General features: G+C 48.1%; 1 protein-coding gene across 1 annotated transcript in view; it reads left to right on the forward strand.

Annotated features, from left to right (window-relative positions):
- Nucleotides 1-389: 389 nt before the first annotated feature.
- Nucleotides 390-19,682, forward strand: part of LOC143829430 (methanethiol oxidase-like) — a 28,883-nt gene continuing 9,590 nt past the window's right edge. The window contains exons 1-6 of the mRNA XM_077320339.1: nt 390-453; nt 1,209-1,333; nt 4,393-4,578; nt 7,477-7,597; nt 9,779-9,961; nt 19,448-19,626. Of these exons, the coding sequence (XP_077176454.1) occupies nt 447-453; nt 1,209-1,333; nt 4,393-4,578; nt 7,477-7,597; nt 9,779-9,961; nt 19,448-19,626 (801 nt within the window). The 5' untranslated portion in view covers nt 390-446. The remainder of the gene's footprint in view (nt 454-1,208; nt 1,334-4,392; nt 4,579-7,476; nt 7,598-9,778; nt 9,962-19,447; nt 19,627-19,682) is intronic.

A 19,682-nucleotide genomic window follows, 5' to 3' on the forward strand; every position in this document is an offset into this window, starting at 1 on the left:
CGGATATACTGTTTGGAATATTACCTAATAAACTACGAACAGTACTGAAAGAAAGGTTTGACTACAGAAATATTTATGCAGCAAAATGGGATATGCCTGTCGGACCAAGTTTACGTGACTGGAGTGTTCAAAGGGCAGATTATGCAGATGGCGAGACTAAAGACATGTCCGCAGACCATCACAATTTATTCTGGTGGAATGTCGTCCTTTGAGAAAGCTATCAAATGGGGAGGAGGAAGGTATGATCCCATTGGACCCAATTCTGGCAGCCAGAAAGGTGGCTATAATTTTGGAGATGAAAAGTAGGGACAGATGGTCTAAGAGCAGTTCTTATATTCCTTTTTGGAAATAATATGAGCCTCTTTTTTTTCTCTTCCCCCGCTTTAAATGGCACAGGGGACTGCAGGTGTGGAAGTGGGCCAAGGTATGCAACCCCTCTGGATGCCATGACAGGTAAGCCCTTCGGAATCTGCCTTCAGAAGCCCTCAAAGATTCTTCTTTGGGAGTTGCAGGAGCACCAAGTCTGCTTGAGCCTCGGCCCAAAGGTGCTTTCTAGAGAAGGGTTTTGTTGTTGTTGTTGTTGTTGTTGTTATGAATTTAGCATGTGAAGTCCTTTGGGTATCGGGCATTGTATGGTGAACCACTTGCCTTGAAAACTTATATTTGTCTTACAATCCCCAAGGAATAAAACGTTGCGCCGTCCCCGGGCCCACAGAATCCTTTTTGCTCCCCCGGTTGTGGGAAGGCACGGGGAGCTGCAGGCCTACCTTCCTTCTCGGCAGCCAGCAGAGCAATGGCCACTGTGGGGGGAAGGTTTGCCCTCATGGGGGGATCGGGCGGGTTGGGAAGCCCTTCACAGCTCCCAATTGGTGTTTGCCAGGCCAAACAGCCAATCAGCAGCTGCGCTGTGTGCAGCTGTTGTTCAGCAGTTTGGAGCTGGACTGACAAGCAGAGGGCCCAATCAGGAGGTGCTTTGCTTGTCAGTCCAGGGGAAGGGGCCAATGGGCACCCTTCCTCATCCCGGACTGGGCCCGCCCTCAGGGCCCTTACTCTATTATTAATCCGCTCCGCAGGAGAGGTTAAAGATTATTAAACTAATCTTTGATTGAAAGAAAAAAAATGAGAGAGGGCCTTGCATCAAGAGAGTTGTATCTGCTTTCCCAACAGTCCCATCAAAGGGTTGCTAAATCTCCTCTTTGCTTTCCCAGGTCCCAGAGAGAAACTCATGTATGTTAACAGTATCCTATCCGGCACCGGTACTGGAACTGGCACAGAAGCGCCCGACTACCTGGCTACGGTGGACATAGATCCAAAATCTCCAACTTATTGCAAGGTTCCGATCTGAGATCTTTCTATCTGGGAATGTTTTACTTTGCAATTCCACCCCTCAGAGGAAAACTTTGCATTGAATTTTGTATTGAAACATGTGCACAACTAGTTACTGAAACATTATTGTATCGTATTCTGTTACGCGATTCCTGTTCTCTGTAAACTGCTCTGAGCCACAAGGGAGGGCAGTATATAAATGCAATCAAATCAATAAGTAGGATGAGAGCCTGAGAGACGATATAGGTGTATAATCAATAATCAGACCACACAAGCAGTATTAAAGTATCACAAACTATTTACTAGAACTACCAGAATAAGGAACTTGAATAAAAAATTAATAAGGTAAATATCTTCCTACAGCTCATAAAGGAGCTTCTAATTTTAAAATGTTACATGATGAAACTCCTAGATCAGTGGTTCTCAACCGTCCTAATGCTGCGACCCTTTAATACAGTTCCTCCTGTTGCGCCCGCCGCCCAACTGGGGAGGGGGTGGCATCCCAAGCCAGGCCAGCCTAGCCTCGACCAGGGCCAGGGCCAGGGCCTTTTCGGTCCTGGCCCCCACCTGGTGGAATGAGCTCCCGGGAGAGCTGCGGGCCCTGCGGGACCTTTCAACGTTCCGCAGGGCCTGCAAGACGGAGCTCTTCCGCCAGGTCTATGGTTGAGGCTGGGGCTGCTGGGGTACATCGACTGCTCTCCCTCGGGCTTCTTCTTGAACATCGTTGACCTCCTTCTCCTCCACCCCCCCCTTTTTTAGGAAGGGGGGTAGGAAGGGGATCTTATTATTGTGCCGCCATGCTGTGACATTTTAAAGTCTTTTAATGGGAGTTTTAATGGGGTTTTAAGACACTGTAACCCGCCACGAGCCATTTGGGAGTGGTGGGAAATAAATCAAAATAATAATAATAACAACAACAACAACAACAACAACAAACCGTATCCTTTAGAATGCTTAGGGCTGATCCTGTGTTGAGCAGGGGGTTGGACTAGATGGCCTGTATGGCCCCTTCCAACTCTATGATTCTGTGATTCTATGATTCTATGATTCTAAAAGGGAGAGGGGGGCATTTTTCTGCATTCATAGAATTTGGGACAGTCCAGTAAAGAAGAAGTCTATGCATTCTGTATCACAACTACAACACCTTTCAGCCCCTGGATCTTTTCACAGCATCCGTGCATTTCTGCCATGGGAATGGAGGTTAAGCATAAAGGTTTTCCTATATTTAGGAACTGTCAAGAAATCTAGATAGGCTGAATATAGTTTTTCCCCCACTTCTTCTTCTGTTGCTTCTGTTGGAATTGCAGTCAGCAAGTAATTTAGTGAAGTCTGCTCTGAAGGCCTGTTGTTAAACTGTTTATGCAGCTAAGCAACACCTGTGTGCTCACTAGTGGTACCAGGTGGTCAGTTCTGGGAATTGCAGCCATGAGCAGTTGCAAATCTCCAGCATCTCCCCCAGAGATGCCTTTGTTTAACATGGGCTCCCACCCATTTCCTTTCTTAGGAAGTGCAGATCACTGTGTGTGTCCCTTTGGTGAAGCAAGGAGCAGCATTAGGCTTAGATCTTTCTGTCTGCTGATGTGAGGCATGTAGTCTGTCTGCAGCCTAGCCCCGAGAGCCTTGCAATGTGCTGCTTTTCTAATTGCTCTTTAAGATTTCATGATCTGCTTCAGTAAGGAGACTGAAGCACATGAATAAATTTCTGCAAATAATCTTTTCCAGTGACTATTACTATGTTTTAAACCTATAAGCACTGTGAGTCTGAATCTGTGCCTCATCCAGAAAGGTAACTAATAACTGCATACTTTATATACTCTATTAAACTGAAGCTCTATTTCCATTTTACCCCGTTATTTTATTAGCATCTTCCTGCTATGCTTAAGTGGTGCAGAATCTGTTTTCCATGCAGAAAGTCCCTGATTCAGTCCCTGACAGTCACCTCCAGTTAAAAGGCTACGAGGTCTCAGACACGTTTTGCTGTGTCCATGAAGTGCCAACTGTGCAGCCTCAATTTGCCTCAAGGCCATGCAGCGAAGGGAGAGAGGGCTTAATCCATTGAACTCCCATTTTGTTGTGTTTTTTCAAAACCTCTTCCCTGTTTTGTTACCAGTCTGAGTGAGAAACGGCCGTGACCTTTCACAACTCGTGTTCCTCCCTCCCGCCTGCTAAGAAGAAAGCAAGAAGTCCAGTTCTGAATAGAGAATCCGAGCAGAGGTTGAAGGGTCACACCCCCTCTCCCTTCCCTGTAGTACCCAGAGACAAGTTAGCATTTTATGGACAGAACCGTTGATACAATGCTTCTTCCTGGCTTTTTTGGTACCTTTGGAATTCTGACACATATTGGGGAACAGAGCCACAACCTTTAGTCACAATGTGCTGATTGTAGGCTGTAGGGGCAGCTGCTGCCAAATCAATTTTTTTTCGCAAATCTGGACAGCCAATGAAATCTCCAGTGGCCAATCAGAAACCTTTCTGGTCAAAATTCCTACCCGGTCCCACTCACTTTCTAAAAACACTTTACAGGTACCAGTAAACATGTTGGCAGGGGCTATGGTGTTCAGAGGCACCACGGTCAGGATGCCAGGGCTTCTTTTGCATGATGGAAAAGCTGGTGAAAACACACTAAAAACATCATGGTTTTTCTGATCTCAGCAAAGGAGAGTGAATTTACTCTGCAAAACTGATTTTGCTCTGCATGGTGAACTGCCTCTTCGGTGCTTTAAGCGTCTATTAAGTGTTATTTCTGAAAGAAGCTTTTCACCAATTCATTTCTCTCCTGCCTGTCTCAGATGGTCTATTAGTCATGCAGAGAAGCTCCTTTGGTTATGCAGATTAGGGACTGCATTAGAGAACAAAGCGGAGTTGGCAAAACTACAGGGGGCAGGGCTATGAATTGTTCCATGCAGAAAGCATTGCAACATAGTTTTTCAACAGACTATATTCAATGCAGAACGATTGTACTATAATACAGAGGTCTAAACGAGTTGTTTTTAAAAATGTCTTATTTGGCTCCGTGCAAAATACAAGAGGACTGGAGAGCAGCTAACTTCCCGCTTTCCTCAACAGGTGATCCACCGCCTTCCCATGCCTTACATCCATGATGAACTCCACCGCTTTGGATGGAATGCCAGCAGCAGCAGTTTTGGAGATACCACCAAGAAATGGAACAAACTCATATTTCCTTGCTTTGGCACCTCTCGCATTTATGTGGTGGACACAGGGACTGACCCAAGAGCTCCCAGGCTCCACAAGGTACATCTTTATTGGAGAAGGGCAAACTAACCCTCAGATGAGGAAGTCATGGGGCTTCTGGAGGGGGTCATGGGGGCTTCAGAAAGTTCTCACAGCCTATCCTACCTCACTTGCTTGTGATGAGGATAAACAGAGCAGAGGAGAGGAGCATTATACAAGTTGCTGCCTGTTGCTTCTAATTTCAAATATAAATATATCCCCCTGGATATTCATGCTCAAGTGTCTGATGCTCGGATTTAGATGCTCTATGCTCGGGACCATAACAGTGCCCGCTGGTATAGATCTTGTGAGTCTTTAAGCTGCCACAGGACTCCCATTTTAAATTGGTGCCACCAACTGACCTGGCAACCCCTCAGGTTGGCTTGTAGACATGGAACAAAATTTGAGCCCAGTTGTGTTATTTGACATACAGCAGCTAGCAAACATGGATAAGACATGTAGGATAAGACATGTAAGACCTTGGAGTACTTGTGGATTGTAAACTAAACATGAGCAGGCAGTGTGATGCAGCGGTAAAAAAGGCAAATGCCATTTTGGGCTGTATCAACAGAGGCATCACATCAAAATCACAAGATGTCATAGTCCCATTGTATACGGCACTGGTCAGACCACACCTGGAGTACTGTGTGCAGTTCTGGAGGCCTCACTTCAAGAAGGACGTCGATAAAATTGAAAGGGTACAGAGGAGAGCGACGAAGATGATCTGGGGCCAAGGGACCAAGCCCTATGAAGATAGGTTGAGGGACTTGGGAATGTTCAGCCTGGAGAAAAGGAGGTTTAGAGGGGACATGATAGCCCTCTTTAAGTATTTGAAAGGTTGTCACTTGGAGGAGGGCAGGATGCTGTTTCTGTTGGCTGCAGAGGAGAGGACACGCAGTAATGGGTTTAAACTTCAAGTACAACGATATAGGCTAGATATCAGGAAAAATTTTTTCACAGTCAGAGTAGTTCAGCAGTGGAATAGGCTGCCTAAGGAGGTGGTGAGCTCCTCCTCACTGGCAGTCTTCAAGCAAAGGTTGGATACACACTTTTCTTGGATGCTTTAGGATGCTTTGGGCTGATCCTGCGTTGAGCAGGGGGTTGGACTAGATGGCCTGTGTGGCCCCTTCCAACTCTATGATTCTATAATTCTATAGAATATACCAGATGAGCTTTTGCAAAATGCAACACCAAAATAAGAATACCCTCCTTAACATTTAATATTGAATTAGTTGGCAGATGAACACTATGACCGTTTATGCACTGGAGGTTTCATGCTGTGCTGCAGGCTGGAGTTTTAGTCATGGCAGGTTGCCCCACTTCTTCCTGCACCCATATGGGGGAGCATTTGGACTGGTGCACCTCATCTACCCCCTATCTGTGCTCCTGATAGGGGGATGGGGCAGTGAAGTTCCCAGTGCATAAACGGTCTATGAATTGTTTCATATAAAATGTAATTTTAAAATTATTGTGTTTTAGACTCTAATACCCAGCCTGAGCCTAACAAGAAAGACAGGATATCAAAATATGTATTATTTGTTTCTTTGATTGGCTGAGCAATTGGAAGGGCCAATTCCTGTGATCTACATTTCTAGGGAAGACCGTATTGGAGAAGATGAATCTTCAGATACCCCAGCCCCAAGCCCATGAGGTCTTCAATGGTCAAAAACAACACCTTGAAGTAGGGTCAGAGATAGATCAGTAGCCAGTGTCGTTTTTGTAATTTGGGGGGGGGGGGGTCACATGCTGCCAGGTGCTACTTCCAACCAAGTGTACTGCTTGAGTGCTAGTTCAAGATTCAACACACTCTTCCAGGAAAGCTCCATGTAGAGCCACTTGCAGTAGTCCAGATGAACAAAAACTTCTACTCTGAAAACTTACAGGTCTTACGCTTCTCTGAAAGATGTAGTTCAGGATAGAATCATGGGAACAAGAAAGACTGAGGGAGGAATCACATTTCTGTCAGTTCCTCTTGGAAGACATGGTGGTCGGAGGCAAGATAGAATGGTGTAAAATTCCAAATTTTCTGTTCAAGCACTACAGAAGCAGATGGAAGGCAACAAACCACAGATCACTACATGCCTCTGGATGTGACATTTCATTTTTCCAAGTCCAGCAAAATCTAAGAGGCCAATGAGAGTTTCAAGGCGTGAATTTTAGAGAATTACACCATAGCATCTGATAGCTATTCGTAGATCCGAGGGGAGCTTTGTCTCTCAAAAGGTCATACCTGAAAATCTTGTTTATCTCTGAAGTGTGACGGCTTCATCTGTAGACCAACATAGCTATAGAATCATAGAATCATAGAATAATACATTTGGAAGGGACCTCATGGGTCATCTAGTCCAACCCCCTGCACTATGTAGGACACTCATATCTCAATCGCTCATCTACTGTAACCTGCCACCTCTTTCCCTTCACCGAATCAGCCTCTCCATCAGATGGCTATCTAGCCTCTGTTTAAACATTTTCAGAGAACCCACCACTGCCCAAGAAAGCCTGTTCCACTAAGAAACCACTCTAACTGTCAGGAACTTATTCCGGATGTTTAGATGGATTTTCTTTTGAATTAATTCCATCCCATTGGTTCTGGTCCATCCCTCCGGGGCAAGAGAGAACAGCTCTGCTTTATCCTCTACTTGGCAGCCTTTTAAATACTTGAAGATGGTGATCAGATCCCCTCTCAGTCGTCTCCTCTCCAGGCTATAAACAGACCAAGCTCCCCCAACCTTTCTTCATACGTCTTGGTCTCCAAACCCCTCACCATCTTTGTTGACCTCCTCTGGACACGTTCCAAAGTACCAACTATATTTGTCTACCCTTCATGGTTTTAGACGACTAGATTGTGAGGGGGGAAAAACACCAAGCATCAGCTCAAAGTAACCTTATTGAAAATGTTCTTTCCCTTTCTCTTCACAGGTGATTGAACAAACAGAAATTTTCCAGAAATGTGACCTGTCTTTCCTACACACCCCTCGCTGCCTGAGCAGTGGGGAAATCATGATCAGTGCTGTGGGGGACTCACGGGGCAATGGAAAAGGTATGTCACCAAATGAATTCTTGTGTGGAATTTCAGCAGAGGTGGTCTAGAGCAGGGGTCCCTGATACAGTGCCTGAAAGAACAATGTTTCCCACTGTCATTTTTTCTGGAGCCCTCCAAGTGCTTTTAGAAACTCAATGGGGCCAGGTGGGCTTCTAAATCATTATTGTTGTGATTAGTGGTGCAGAGTTTTTAAAAATGTGGCTTTGGACACAGCTGCCACGCCAGCCCAAGGACCTGCATGGTGGGACTGAAGGGAAGCTGTGGTGGCCATTGGGTGGTTGGCTCCACTTCTGGTAGCTGCCATTTTGTGGCAGCCATTTGATCACTGTGTCCACCAGTCTGGGTCAGAATTCCAAAATGTGCCCATGGGCTCAGAAAGGTGGAGGACTCCTAGTTTAAAGAACTCTGCCTCCTAAGGCTGCCATTTTCGGGAACCAAAAATGAATGAACTGGGAGGGGTGGGTTCCAGTGAAGAAACAAATGTGAGTACAGATGCACTGGGACACCAATATGGCAATAATAAATCCAAATAGAGTCGTCTCTCTACAGTTTCAGATGTTTTTAAATTCTTAGTTCATATAAGTCCCAACGTGTTTCACCTGCTGGCTTTGTCAAGGGACAAATACTTGTCTCTTGGACAGAGTATAAGGTCATATTAACCGCAGCGACTCCTAGCTAATGGCATTCCAGACAAAGGCATCTACAGGCAAAGTTCGGTGAACAAATGTCTTGGCAGAGAAAAAGGATCAAAAGCCCCCCAAGGGGTACTTATACAGAAGATCAAGAAGACCAAATAAAGGAGGGGGGAAGAGGGATGCAAAGGCGGGAAAGTACACTGGTTCTCAGCAGGGCCATCTCGTCCCTGCTTTGATCTAAAATGTTACTAGTGTTGATACTTCGCAGCTTCTAGCAAAGTCATGGCGAGCAGGATGAGATAAGGTGTTCTGGCAGTGAGACACTTTGATATGCATGGGAGGACAGGGGCCAACAGGAGATTCATGGCTTTATGACACCCGCTCGGGAATCTCTGGGAGAACTCAGGTGAAACTCGAGTCAGGAACCAGGGTTCATGACAACCATTTTGTGGCAGACATCTTGTTGCTATGCCCACCAGGCTGTGTCAGAATTCCAAAACATGCCCACAAACAGGAAGGGGACCTCTGGTCTCTGGAAAATATCAAATTATTTGATCAGGTGTAGTGGTTAGGAGGACTTCTAATCTGGCATGCCGGATTCGATTCTGCACTCCCCCACATGCATCCAGCTGGGTGACCTTGGGCTCGCCACGGCACTGATAAAACTGTTCTGACCGAGCAACAATATCAGGGATCTCTCAGCCTCACCCACCCCGCAGGGTGTCTGTTGTGGGGAGAGGAATGGGAAGGCGACTGTAAGCCGCTTTGAGTCTCCTTTGGGTAGAGAAAAGCGGCATATAAGAACCAACTCTTCTTCTTCTTCAAAATTGGATCCATTTATCTGTCTCTCAGTTAAGGAAACTCTAGTGGATGGACTTTGTTTTGTCCATTTTATTTCTTTTTTTCTTCATCCCAGGATCCCTATGTTGGTCTGAAGCAGCAGAACAAATTAAGAGGCCAGTGTCACCTTTAAGAGCAGCAAATTAACAAATAAAACTTTGTTGGTCTTAAAGGGGCCCCTGGACTCTTAATTTGTTGTGGTTTGTTTCCAAAAGGATGCATGAAAGCGTGTGGGAATCAAGGGCAGCCCTTAACCCAGGGAAATGTTTTCTGCTTAATTTCCTTGATGCTTAATGCATGTTTGATCCTTAATTCCAGATGGAGTGTTGAGATGGATTGAGTCAATCAGGGAAGATACAGCCCTCATTGTTTAAGACCTGAGCAAAGCTCGCCCTTATAGGACACTTTGGAGGGCATCTACTGATACTGTTGTCCTAAGTCGGAAACAACTTGTGGGCACTCAACTCACACACTGAATTTGAAAGGACTAACCATTTTAATCCAGGCATTGACCTTGGTTGCTTGAGGTTGCTTGTTTTAGGGTGATTCAATGAACAGATTAATTGCTGAGATCTATGCACCTGCCAATACACAGAAAAATAAACTTCTAGATGCCTCCAATTTCATTTTCACCCCACCCCTTTGGCAAGGAGTTTAGGATGGGGTGCACCTTTCTGAGCACGGATCTTGTTCTATCTGCCAGGTGGCTTTGCCCTTCTGGATGCGGAGACCTTTGAAGTGAAGGGGAACTGGGAGAGACCCACGCAAGCAGCTCCTATGGGGTATGATTTCTCATACAAGTCAAGGCACAATGTCATGATAAGCAGCGAACTGGGGGTGTCGAAATTCTTCACCAACGGGTTCAACCCAGCTGACCTGGGTAAAGGTAAGGCCTCACTCCATGGGAATGCAGTAATTTATTAGCCTACTTTTTATGCACAAAGAGAGCCAGAAGGGAGTTCTAGGGTCAGCTAGTTAACCTCAATGTGCAACACAGGAAATTCCACTGGGTTTTGCCATCTGGATGTTGGACTTGATGGGCCAGTGTTGGACTGGGGCATTGCCCTAATCCAATAGGGATTCTCATTTTTATTTCTCAACTATCTTCCCTTCCTACATATCCTGTGGCCCTGCTGTATTCCTATACCTTTCCTTTCTGCCTAATGGGATATAGAAAACCTTACACAGTTCTGTTCTTTATTTTAATAACACAACAGCCCTGTGAGGTAGGTTAGGTGCAAAATATTTGACTGGCCCAAAGTCACCCAACAGGCTTCTGTGGCATGAGTGGGGATTCAAATCTGAGATGGTCATATCCAAGTTAGAATTCTTTAACTGCTGCACCATGTTGTCTGCTCCCATGAAAGACATGTCTTGTTCAGCACCACCTCCTTTGACTGGTAGCAGCTCCCCAAGGATTCAGACAGGCTCTCTTTCCCAAGAGTGGCAGCCAGAACACAACACAAAATCCTCATGGAAGTTTTAGGCACTGGGCTGGGAACTTTGACTGCCATGGCTGCTTCAAATTTCATGAAATTAGGAGAGAGCAATGTGTCAACATACCTGACCCAAAACATCGAGATAAAGAGGTCTAGGATGTTGATATGCCCTAAGTAGTGCTTGAATCAGAAACCACCATGGAAATCGAGGGTTGCTAGACAAAGAAAATGTGTTATTTAGCCAATATGGGGTTCAGATATGATTTACCCTTAGTATTGTTGATAATACCTTGGCCACCTCTTAGATGATCTTACTTGGTAGGGGAGACAACATGATCATTTGGAATAACTAAAACTTTATAATGAATGCTATCGAGACACTGGAAAACGACTTCCTGGTTCCAGTCCATCCCTTGGGAGATTGATAGGAATGTGATGTGTCCCCCCATCGCCCAAGAAGTAAATAAAATAAAATGCCCAGCAACTGTTTACACACTCCACACTATGGCATGAAGAGATTGCTACCTTGCTATGTCCTAGTCCTGAAGATGCCATACAGAGTTACTGCTGAAACATCAGAGGTTAAACTACCAGACCATGGCCACATAACCCGGAAAACCCACAAAAACTTTTGACTCCAGCCATTAACATCTTTGACAATTCATGGTTTGTGCCTTCAGGTGCTGGTGAATGAGCAAAGGAGACCAGCCAACTCTAATAGAGTCAAGTGATAAAGAAAAGGAACAGGCCTCAGAGGAAAGGGCAGACAGTACACTAGATTCAAACCCACAGCCAGGTACAGAGATGCTAATGGAGAAGGCAGTCTCTGATGAACCGGACATGCGACCAGGAACCAGTGCAATGGCCCTTCAGCTCTGAGTGTCAGGATTGTAGAATCTCTGTCATAAATTAGCCTGAGTTCCTCCATGTCAGTTATATTACTTTATTGGACCTGGCGCCTGCTTGCTCCAGGCCTTGTAGTTTTTCTAGCTATAAAAATGAGTAGTGATGTTATGTTAACCTTATCTTGTTGTGGGCTCAAGGGATTGTTGTCACCTCTTCAAGGTTGTGAGAATGAAATCCTGTTTATGTTACACATATGTCTTTTCTCTCCTGCCCCCTCCCTTGGGAACTGTCAAGTTTTGGGCGGGAGAAATGTATTGATAAGCTGGGGCAAATCTGGCCTCTGGTCAGATTTGACTTCTCAGTCTCTTGCGTACGGTACTAATCAATAAAACTCTTCATTAAGAAGTTTGTTGTGAGTTTCCTGTACGTTTGACATTAAGTCAAATCTCACAACTCCTTTCACCTGCCAACATGCAGGGCGAAGGAAATACTTTCACAGAGCAAGGAGAGGGCCTGGATTGGGACCTCTCCCAGGGCGACGGTGCCGGTGTGGGACCGTACAGCTCGGGCATGCTCAGGGCCGTGACAGGAGCAACTCCTGGGCCCAAGGATTTTTTGGAAAGGCACGTCACCGAACGCAGGCGTTTATCGAAGTATGACCGACCAACTGGGGACGAGCAGTGGCCGGATCATCTTGGAATGCCTAGCTATGGGCTGGAGCCCGCCGGTGAGACACAGGACCTGCAGTACAAGCTGGACAGGGTGACCAACTGGCTGCAGGACCTCTCGGGTCGGTTGGATCCGGAGGAGCAACGCCGAACACAACGCCTGCTGCGAGAGGTGCACGGCGGAGGGGCACGCGAACCCAGTGGTCGGAGATCGGGAGGTCTGCTCACCCTGCGGGAACGCGAGACGGCCGCGATGCAAGCAGCTGCGGAGGCCGAGGCGGCGGCCCTGGCAAGGGCACAGAGGGAGGACGAAGACGAGGATCGCGATGGCGCCGGGGGCGGCGGAGCGGCGGAAGGAGCCGGAGCGGCGGACGGCGCGGGAGCAGCGGACGGAGCAGCGGCGGCGGCAGCGAACGTTGCGGGAGCCGAAGCGGCGGCGGCGGCGGCACGAGAGGCAGCGGCGGCGGCCGCGCGAGCTGCGGAAGCAGCAAGGGCTGCAGCGGTGGCGAGAGCGGCGGCAGGATTGGGTCGAGGCATCGGCCGTGGGGCGAGAATCCCGGCCCCGGCGGATTGGGGTCAGGGACGCCTACCTCCTCACCTCCGAGGAGTGGAAATGCGGAACACCTACAAATTCAAGGCTAAGTTTTCGGGGGACCCCGCAGCCTTTCCCACGTTTCTGGTGCATCTCCAAGCCTACATGATGGACATGGGGTTCACTTTTCATGATGACGCCGAGCGCGTCCGGTTTGTGGGGGAAGCCCTGGAGGGCAAGGCTGCAAAGTGGTTCCTGGACTTGTACCGTTACAACCCACGGGCCATCCGCAATTATAATCATTTCCTGCGTTCCATGCGCCAGATGTACGTGGAACCGTTTGAGAGGGAGACTGCGGAGAAAAAGCTCAAAGCCCTGAAGCAAGGGAAATTGTCGGTGGTCGAGTACGCCAGAGAATTCAAAGAGCTTGCCTCCTCGGTGCCGGACTGGACCGAGCCCCAACGCGTGCTAGCGTTCGTGGGGGGTCTCTCGCCCGACTTGTCCAGCAAATGCCTCCTGTTAGACGACCCTCTCACGGTCGACGGATGGATCCAACTGGCCGGAGAGATGGAGAATCGTCTGGAGAGGGCTGCGGTGTTCCAGGGTCTGGCGGGGAAAGCCGGAGCGAAAACCTCTACCCCCGCGAAAGCCAAGCCGAGAGCAAAGTTGGAGCCGACTGAGCGCACTCGGCGCATGGAGAAAGGGCTGTGCTTGGGATGTGGCCAAGCCAGTCACTTCCTCGCTCAATGCCCCTCAAAAACGGTGACCGGGTCGAAAGCTACTGGCAGCCCCCCGGCGAAAGCCCAACCCGCCAAGAAAACCGCCCCGAAGAAAAGTGCCAAGTCTCTGCTGGTGCCGGTGGTCGCAGCATCAACAGTGGAAGACTCGGAGGAGGGCAGTGGTCAGGATGGCGAGGATCAAGCTGAGGAGCAGTCGGGAAACGAAGACGGTCTGCTGTAAAGGCGCCCCGCCAGCAGGCCGCCAATAGGGGCAAACGCGTGGTGAGTGATTCCCCCTTGATACTACTACCTGCCACTCTCTCCAATCCCAAGTCCGGGAAGAAGGTGGGGGTCCGGTGTATTGTGGATTCAGGGTGCACCCAATCCTTAGTAAGCCCAGCACTGGCCGAGACTCTGGGGGTGGGCAAGGTGCCTTTGGGGGAACCCCTGCCAATCACCCAACTAGATGGGAAGTGCGCTCCCGGGGGGGAAGCCACGGTGAAGACGCGTCCCATGGACTTGGATGTTAAGAAACACTGGGAGCAGATCCAACCCCTGGTAGCGCCCCACTCTGCATTCCCATGTGTGTTGGGGCTGGACTGGTTGAGGGAGCATGATCCCACGGTAAAGTGGAAAGAGGGGACCGTGGAATTCACCTCCCCGGGTTGCAAGCAACACGCGCGGCCTCAACCCCCCCTGGACAAAGGGGTAGTGGCAGCGTTGGGGTCCGTGGGGGAAGGGACTCTCCCTCCGGAGTACCGGGACTTTGCTGATGTGTTCGCAGAGTCTGAGTGCAACCAGCTTCCCCCTCACCGAAAGACTGACTGTGCCATCGAATTAAAGAAAGGGGAATCTCTCCCGAAAGCCAAACTCTATTCAATGAGCCCGAGGGAGATGGCTGAACTCAGGGAGTTCCTGGACAAAAATCTTGCCAGGGGGTTCATCAGACCCGCTACGTCACCCCTGGCGGCCCCGGTTCTTTTCGTGAAAAAGAAAGACGGGTCCTTGCGCCTTTGCACGGACTACCGGGGTCTGAATGCTGTGTCCACATGTAATGCCTACCCGCTGCCTTTGATAAAGGACTTGCTTGGTCACTTGGGGAGGGCGCGGATTTTCACGAAACTGGACTTGAGGGAGGCCTATTACCGGGTCCGGATAAAAAGGGGTCATGAATATTTGACTGCTTTTAACACCCCCCTGTGGCAATTTGAGTACCTCGTAATGCCGTTCGGCCTCGCCGGCGCTCCGGGCATGTTCATGAATATGATCAATGAAATTATGCACGATTTATTGTATCAGGGGGTGTTGGTGTACATTGATGATATTTTGGTGTATTCTGAAAATGTTGAGAATCATGCAGAGTTGGTCCGCGAGGTGCTCCGCCGTCTGCGGAAGCACCAATTGTATGCCAAACTTTCAAAATGTGAGTTCCACCGAGATGCGGTGGAATTTCTGGGCTTCAGGGTTTCCCAAGCAGGGATTGAAATGGACCCTGGCAAAGTGCGGGATTTGTTGGCTTGGGAACCTCCTCGCACAAGGAGGCAGTTGCAAAGTTTCCTAGGATTTGCAAACTTTTACAGAACGTTCATTCCCAGTTTTGCCAAGGTGGCATTGCCTCTCACTGACTTGTTAAAGACTAAACAGGGGGGGAAGACAGCGAGCCGCCCCGGTGTGCCGCTCCAGTGGACCCCCCAGTGTCAGGACGCTTTTGAGAGGTTGAAACTACTGTTTACCTCTGAGCCGGTGCTAGCCCATGCCGATCCCACTAAGCAATTCACCGTGCAAGTAGATTCTTCGGATGTAGCAATGGGGGCCGTGATCCTACAGGAGGGAGAGGATGGGAAGTTACACCCACTGGCCTATTTGTCAAAAAAGTTCTCCGGGGCTGAAAGAAACTGGGCTATTTGGGAGAAAGAGGCGGCTGCAGTGAAATTGGCTTTATCCACCTGGAGGCATTGGTTGGAAGGGTCCGCAGTCCCCTTTGTCGTGTGGACGGACCACAAAAACCTCCAGGCGCTCAAGCAGCCTCGCTCGCTCTCAGCGAAACAGATCCGGTGGGCGGAGTTTTTCTCTCGGTTCAACTTCTCCCTCAAGCATCTGCCGGGCAAAATGAACTTTTTGGCGGACGCCCTGTCGCGCCTGCCCCAGTACAACAGCAAGCGCGACCCATTGGTGGATACAGTTTTTACCCCCGCCCAGCTGGGAATGGCCGCAGTGACGCGCAGCCAAACAAAGTCTGGGACGTCTATTCCGGGGGGCTGGGTCCAAAAGGAGGTGTTACAGGACTCTGAATTCCACTCCCTCCGCCCAGACCTAACTGAGAAAGGGGGGTTGTTTTTCAAAGGCGAGCGGCTTTTTGTCCCCGCAGCGGCGCGCGGGGACGTTTTAAAACTTTGCCACGATGCAAAAACCGCTGGACATTTTGGGTTTGTGAAAACCTTGCACCTGATCCGAAGGCATTACTGGTGGCCAACTCTGCGCAAGGATGTGGAGAAATACGTGCAGGGGTGCCCCACTTGCATCGCCTCTAAACCAGCTGGTGGAAAGAAAAAGGGTTTGTTGCAGCCCCAGCCCACCCCCTCCCGTCCATGGACTGATGTCACAATGGACTTTATCACAGACCTGCCTCCCAGCCAGGGGAAAACTGTCATTTGGGTGGTGGTGGACGCTTTTTCCAAGCAAGCCCATTTCATCCCTTGCGCCGGCTTGCCTTCAGCAGCCAAATTGGCTTCATTGTTCGTGACCCACATACTACGGCTGCACGGGATCCCGGGGCGCCTGCTGACGGATCGGGGCCCCCAGTTCGTTGCCAAGTTCTGGCGGGAGCTCTTGAGACTGTTGGGGGTGGAGCAAGCCCTCACTTCGGGCTATCACCCGGAGTCGAATGGCCAGACTGAAAGGGTGAATCAAATCCTCGAACAATACCTGCGCTGCTTTATCAACCACCAGCAGGATGACTGGGTTGCCCTGTTGCCACTAGCTGAGTTTGCCTACAATAATGGGGCCCATTCCTCCACAGGGGTGTCCCCCTTTAAGGTGGTGTACGGAACTGATTTAGTGGCTGCTCCCACTTGGGAGCTGAAGTCTTCCGAAGCTCCCGAAGTCAATAAGTGGGCCGAGACAATCAGTGCAGGGTGGCCAACGATAGTTGCTTGCCTCAAAGACGCGAAACAAGCTTATAAAACCCAGGCAGACAAGAAAAGGGCACCTGCGCCCGTATGGAAGGTGGGAGACTTGGCCTATTTGTCAACCAAGAACTTACGTTGCCAACAAAAATCAAAGAAACTTGGTCCCAAATATGTGGGGCCCTTCAAGGTTGTGAAACTGATTAATGCTGTAACTGTGGAGCTAGCTTTGCCAAAAACTTACAGGAATGTGCATCCGGTTTTTCATTCCAGCCTGCTGCGGAGAGCCCCTGCCCCGGATGAGTGGCACCCCCCTCCAGCTACACCGGTGCCGATTTACATCGATAAAGACACCCACTATGAGGTCAACCAGATTCTGGACTCTCGTGTGCACAAGGGTCGTCTCCAATATTTGGTTGATTGGAAGGATTTCCCTTCTGGAGACAAAGAGTGGGTTGAGGCTGTGAACGTGAAGGCACCCCGCCTTCTCCGGGCTTTCCATCGTGCTTTCCCTGATTGCCCCCATCCTGTAGATGCCGGCTAGGTGGGGGAGGGAAGTTAATTTTAGTGCGGAGGGATGTCAGGATTGTAGAATCTCTGTCATAAATTAGCCTGAGTTCCTCCATGTCAGTTATATTACTTTATTGGACCTGGCGCCTGCTTGCTCCAGGCCTTGTAGTTTTTCTAGCTATAAAAATGAGTAGTGATGTTATGTTAACCTTATCTTGTTGTGGGCTCAAGGGATTGTTGTCACCTCTTCAAGGTTGTGAGAATGAAATCCTGTTTATGTTACACATATGTCTTTTCTCTCCTGCCCCCTCCCTTGGGAACTGTCAAGTTTTGGGTGGGAGAAATATATTGATAAGCTGGGGCAAATCTGGCCTCTGGTCAGATTTGACTTCTCAGTCTCTTGCGTATGGTACTAATCAATAAAACTCTTCATTAAGAAGTTTGTTGTGAGTTTCCTGTACGTTTGACACTGAGTTGGCAACAGAGAGTTTTTGTCAGCCAGTGTATCTCCCCTGTCACCAGTGCCTCAAGAACAGCAAAGGAGGAAGATAAGATGGGGGCTGCAGGACAAAAGGTCCACTGCCAGATTTGCCTAAGAATGTTGGCATATCAGCAACAAGAATGACGTTGCAGGAGCAGAGCTAAGCTGGTTGGCAGGTGCTGAGGATGTTATTCAAAGCAACCAACAAGGGAATGGCTACATGGAAGTGAAGTTACTGGATGAAGTCACTGAAGCAGTCGGTGTGAGCTTAAATGGACTCCGGGGAATGGTAGAGGACAGGAAGGCCTGGAGGATCATTGTCCATGGGGTACCTTGGACTGCAAGGCGAACAAACTGGTCTGTCCTAGAGGAGACCAGCCCTGCCTGCTCCTTAGAAGGCCAGATCCTGAAGATGAAACTCAAATACTTTGGCCACCTCATGAGAAGGAAGGACTCCCTGGAGAAGAGCCTAATGCTGGGAGCGATCGAGGGTAAAAGAAGAAGGGGACGACAGAGAACGAGGAGGCTGGATGGAGTCACTGAAGCAGTCGGTGCAAACTTAAATGGACTCCGGGGAATGGTAGAGGACAGGAAGGCCTGGAGGATCATTGTCCATGTTGCTTTGGGCTGATCCTGCATTGAGCAGGGGGTTGGACTAGATGGCCTGTATGGCCCCTTCCAACTCTATGATTCTATGATTCTATGAGGTCGCGATAGGTCGGACATGACTTCTCAACTAACAACAACAACATGGAAGTAATGCATTTATTAGTTCAGGCTTTCTCAACCAGGTTTCATGAAACCCTGGGGTTTCTTGAGGGCCAAAGAAGGGCTTCCTGAATGAATTAGACCTATTTGGAAAAGGGCGGTCTAAAAATTAAATAATAATAATAATAATAATAATAATAATAATAATAATAATAATAATAATAATAATAATAATAATAATAATAATAATAATAATAATAATAATAATAATAATGGGAGTTGATTATTTTAATATATTTTTTTATTTTTTATTTTATTTTTTATTTTATTTTATTTTTTATTTATTTTCTTCTTCTTCTTCTTCTTCTTCTTCTTCTTCTTCTTCTATTTTAAAAAATTGGGTGATATGACGGTATATTGTCATGTTAAACCAACCCTCCCTCCCAAATGGTGAACGATGGGCCTTGGAAGGGGAGGGGTTCTGAGTGGGCATGTATATATCTATGCTTCCCAACCATATTCTGCATGATCGGCATGATCACACCAAGAGCCAGAAGCATATTTCAGGGGTTTCTCAAGGGTAAGAAAGTTAAGAAAGGCAGTGCTAGTTACTGACATTGCAGCCTGTATCTTGAAATGATTCATCCATCTTGGACTTTGGACTGATTTGGGAACTCTTCTTTTGGATCTCTCCTTGGCCTTGAAGTTGTGAGTTTGAAGTAACCATATTTGGACTATGAACAGTCAATCTGAAAAAAACTTTCATAGTTAGTTACTTCCATTGTCTACATGCTGGATCTCTAAGTGATACAGGACAATAGTAGAACTTGTGTTGTTGTTGAGGTTGTTGTTTTTACTGAGGAGCTTCCAAGCTGGAACACCCTATCTGAACAATAGGAATTTGGAATTTCATTCAAAATCTGTTCTGTGGCCAACTCAGATTTTTAAAAGATTGTACCATAAAACATATACTCTTGGTTCTTGCTGACCCCTCAGTATCATAAGAAGATCAGAAGAACCCTACTGGATGAGATGAGTGGTCCATTCTGTGAAGGTTCAAGGGGATGGCAGATTATAGTGGATGAGTGATAGGGTTGTGAGTGTCCTGCATTGTGCAGGGGGTTGGACTAGATGACCAAGGAGGTCCCTTCCATCTCTATTGATTCTATGACTGGCTGTTTGGGTGCTTCTGAGAACTGAGAGGAGTTTGTATGGGGATGTCTTCACTAGGACTTGAACTGCTTTTCAGTGATTAATAATCTATTACCTCTGGTGGATTCTTAGGCATTCAACAAGCATTCAACAAGCTCTCTGCCTTTGGCTTTCTTCTCTGTCCATTTCCAGAGCGCTACGGCCGTCGGCTGAACATCTGGGACTGGACCACCCGCTGCCTCCTCCAGTCAATTGATTTAGGAGAGGATGCCTCCCCCTTGGTGATCCGGTTTCTGCACAACCCCAATGCTGCACATGGATTTGTGGTCTGCATGCTCCAGGGCTCTGTCCACCACTTCTACAAGACACAGGTGAAAATTGGCCACCAGAAGCATGAAAGTGGGTGGTGGGCGGTCCCAGTTATTCA

This window comes from Paroedura picta, chromosome 1, assembly GCF_049243985.1.
Source record: "Paroedura picta isolate Pp20150507F chromosome 1, Ppicta_v3.0, whole genome shotgun sequence".
Lineage (NCBI taxonomy): Eukaryota > Metazoa > Chordata > Lepidosauria > Squamata > Gekkonidae > Paroedura > Paroedura picta.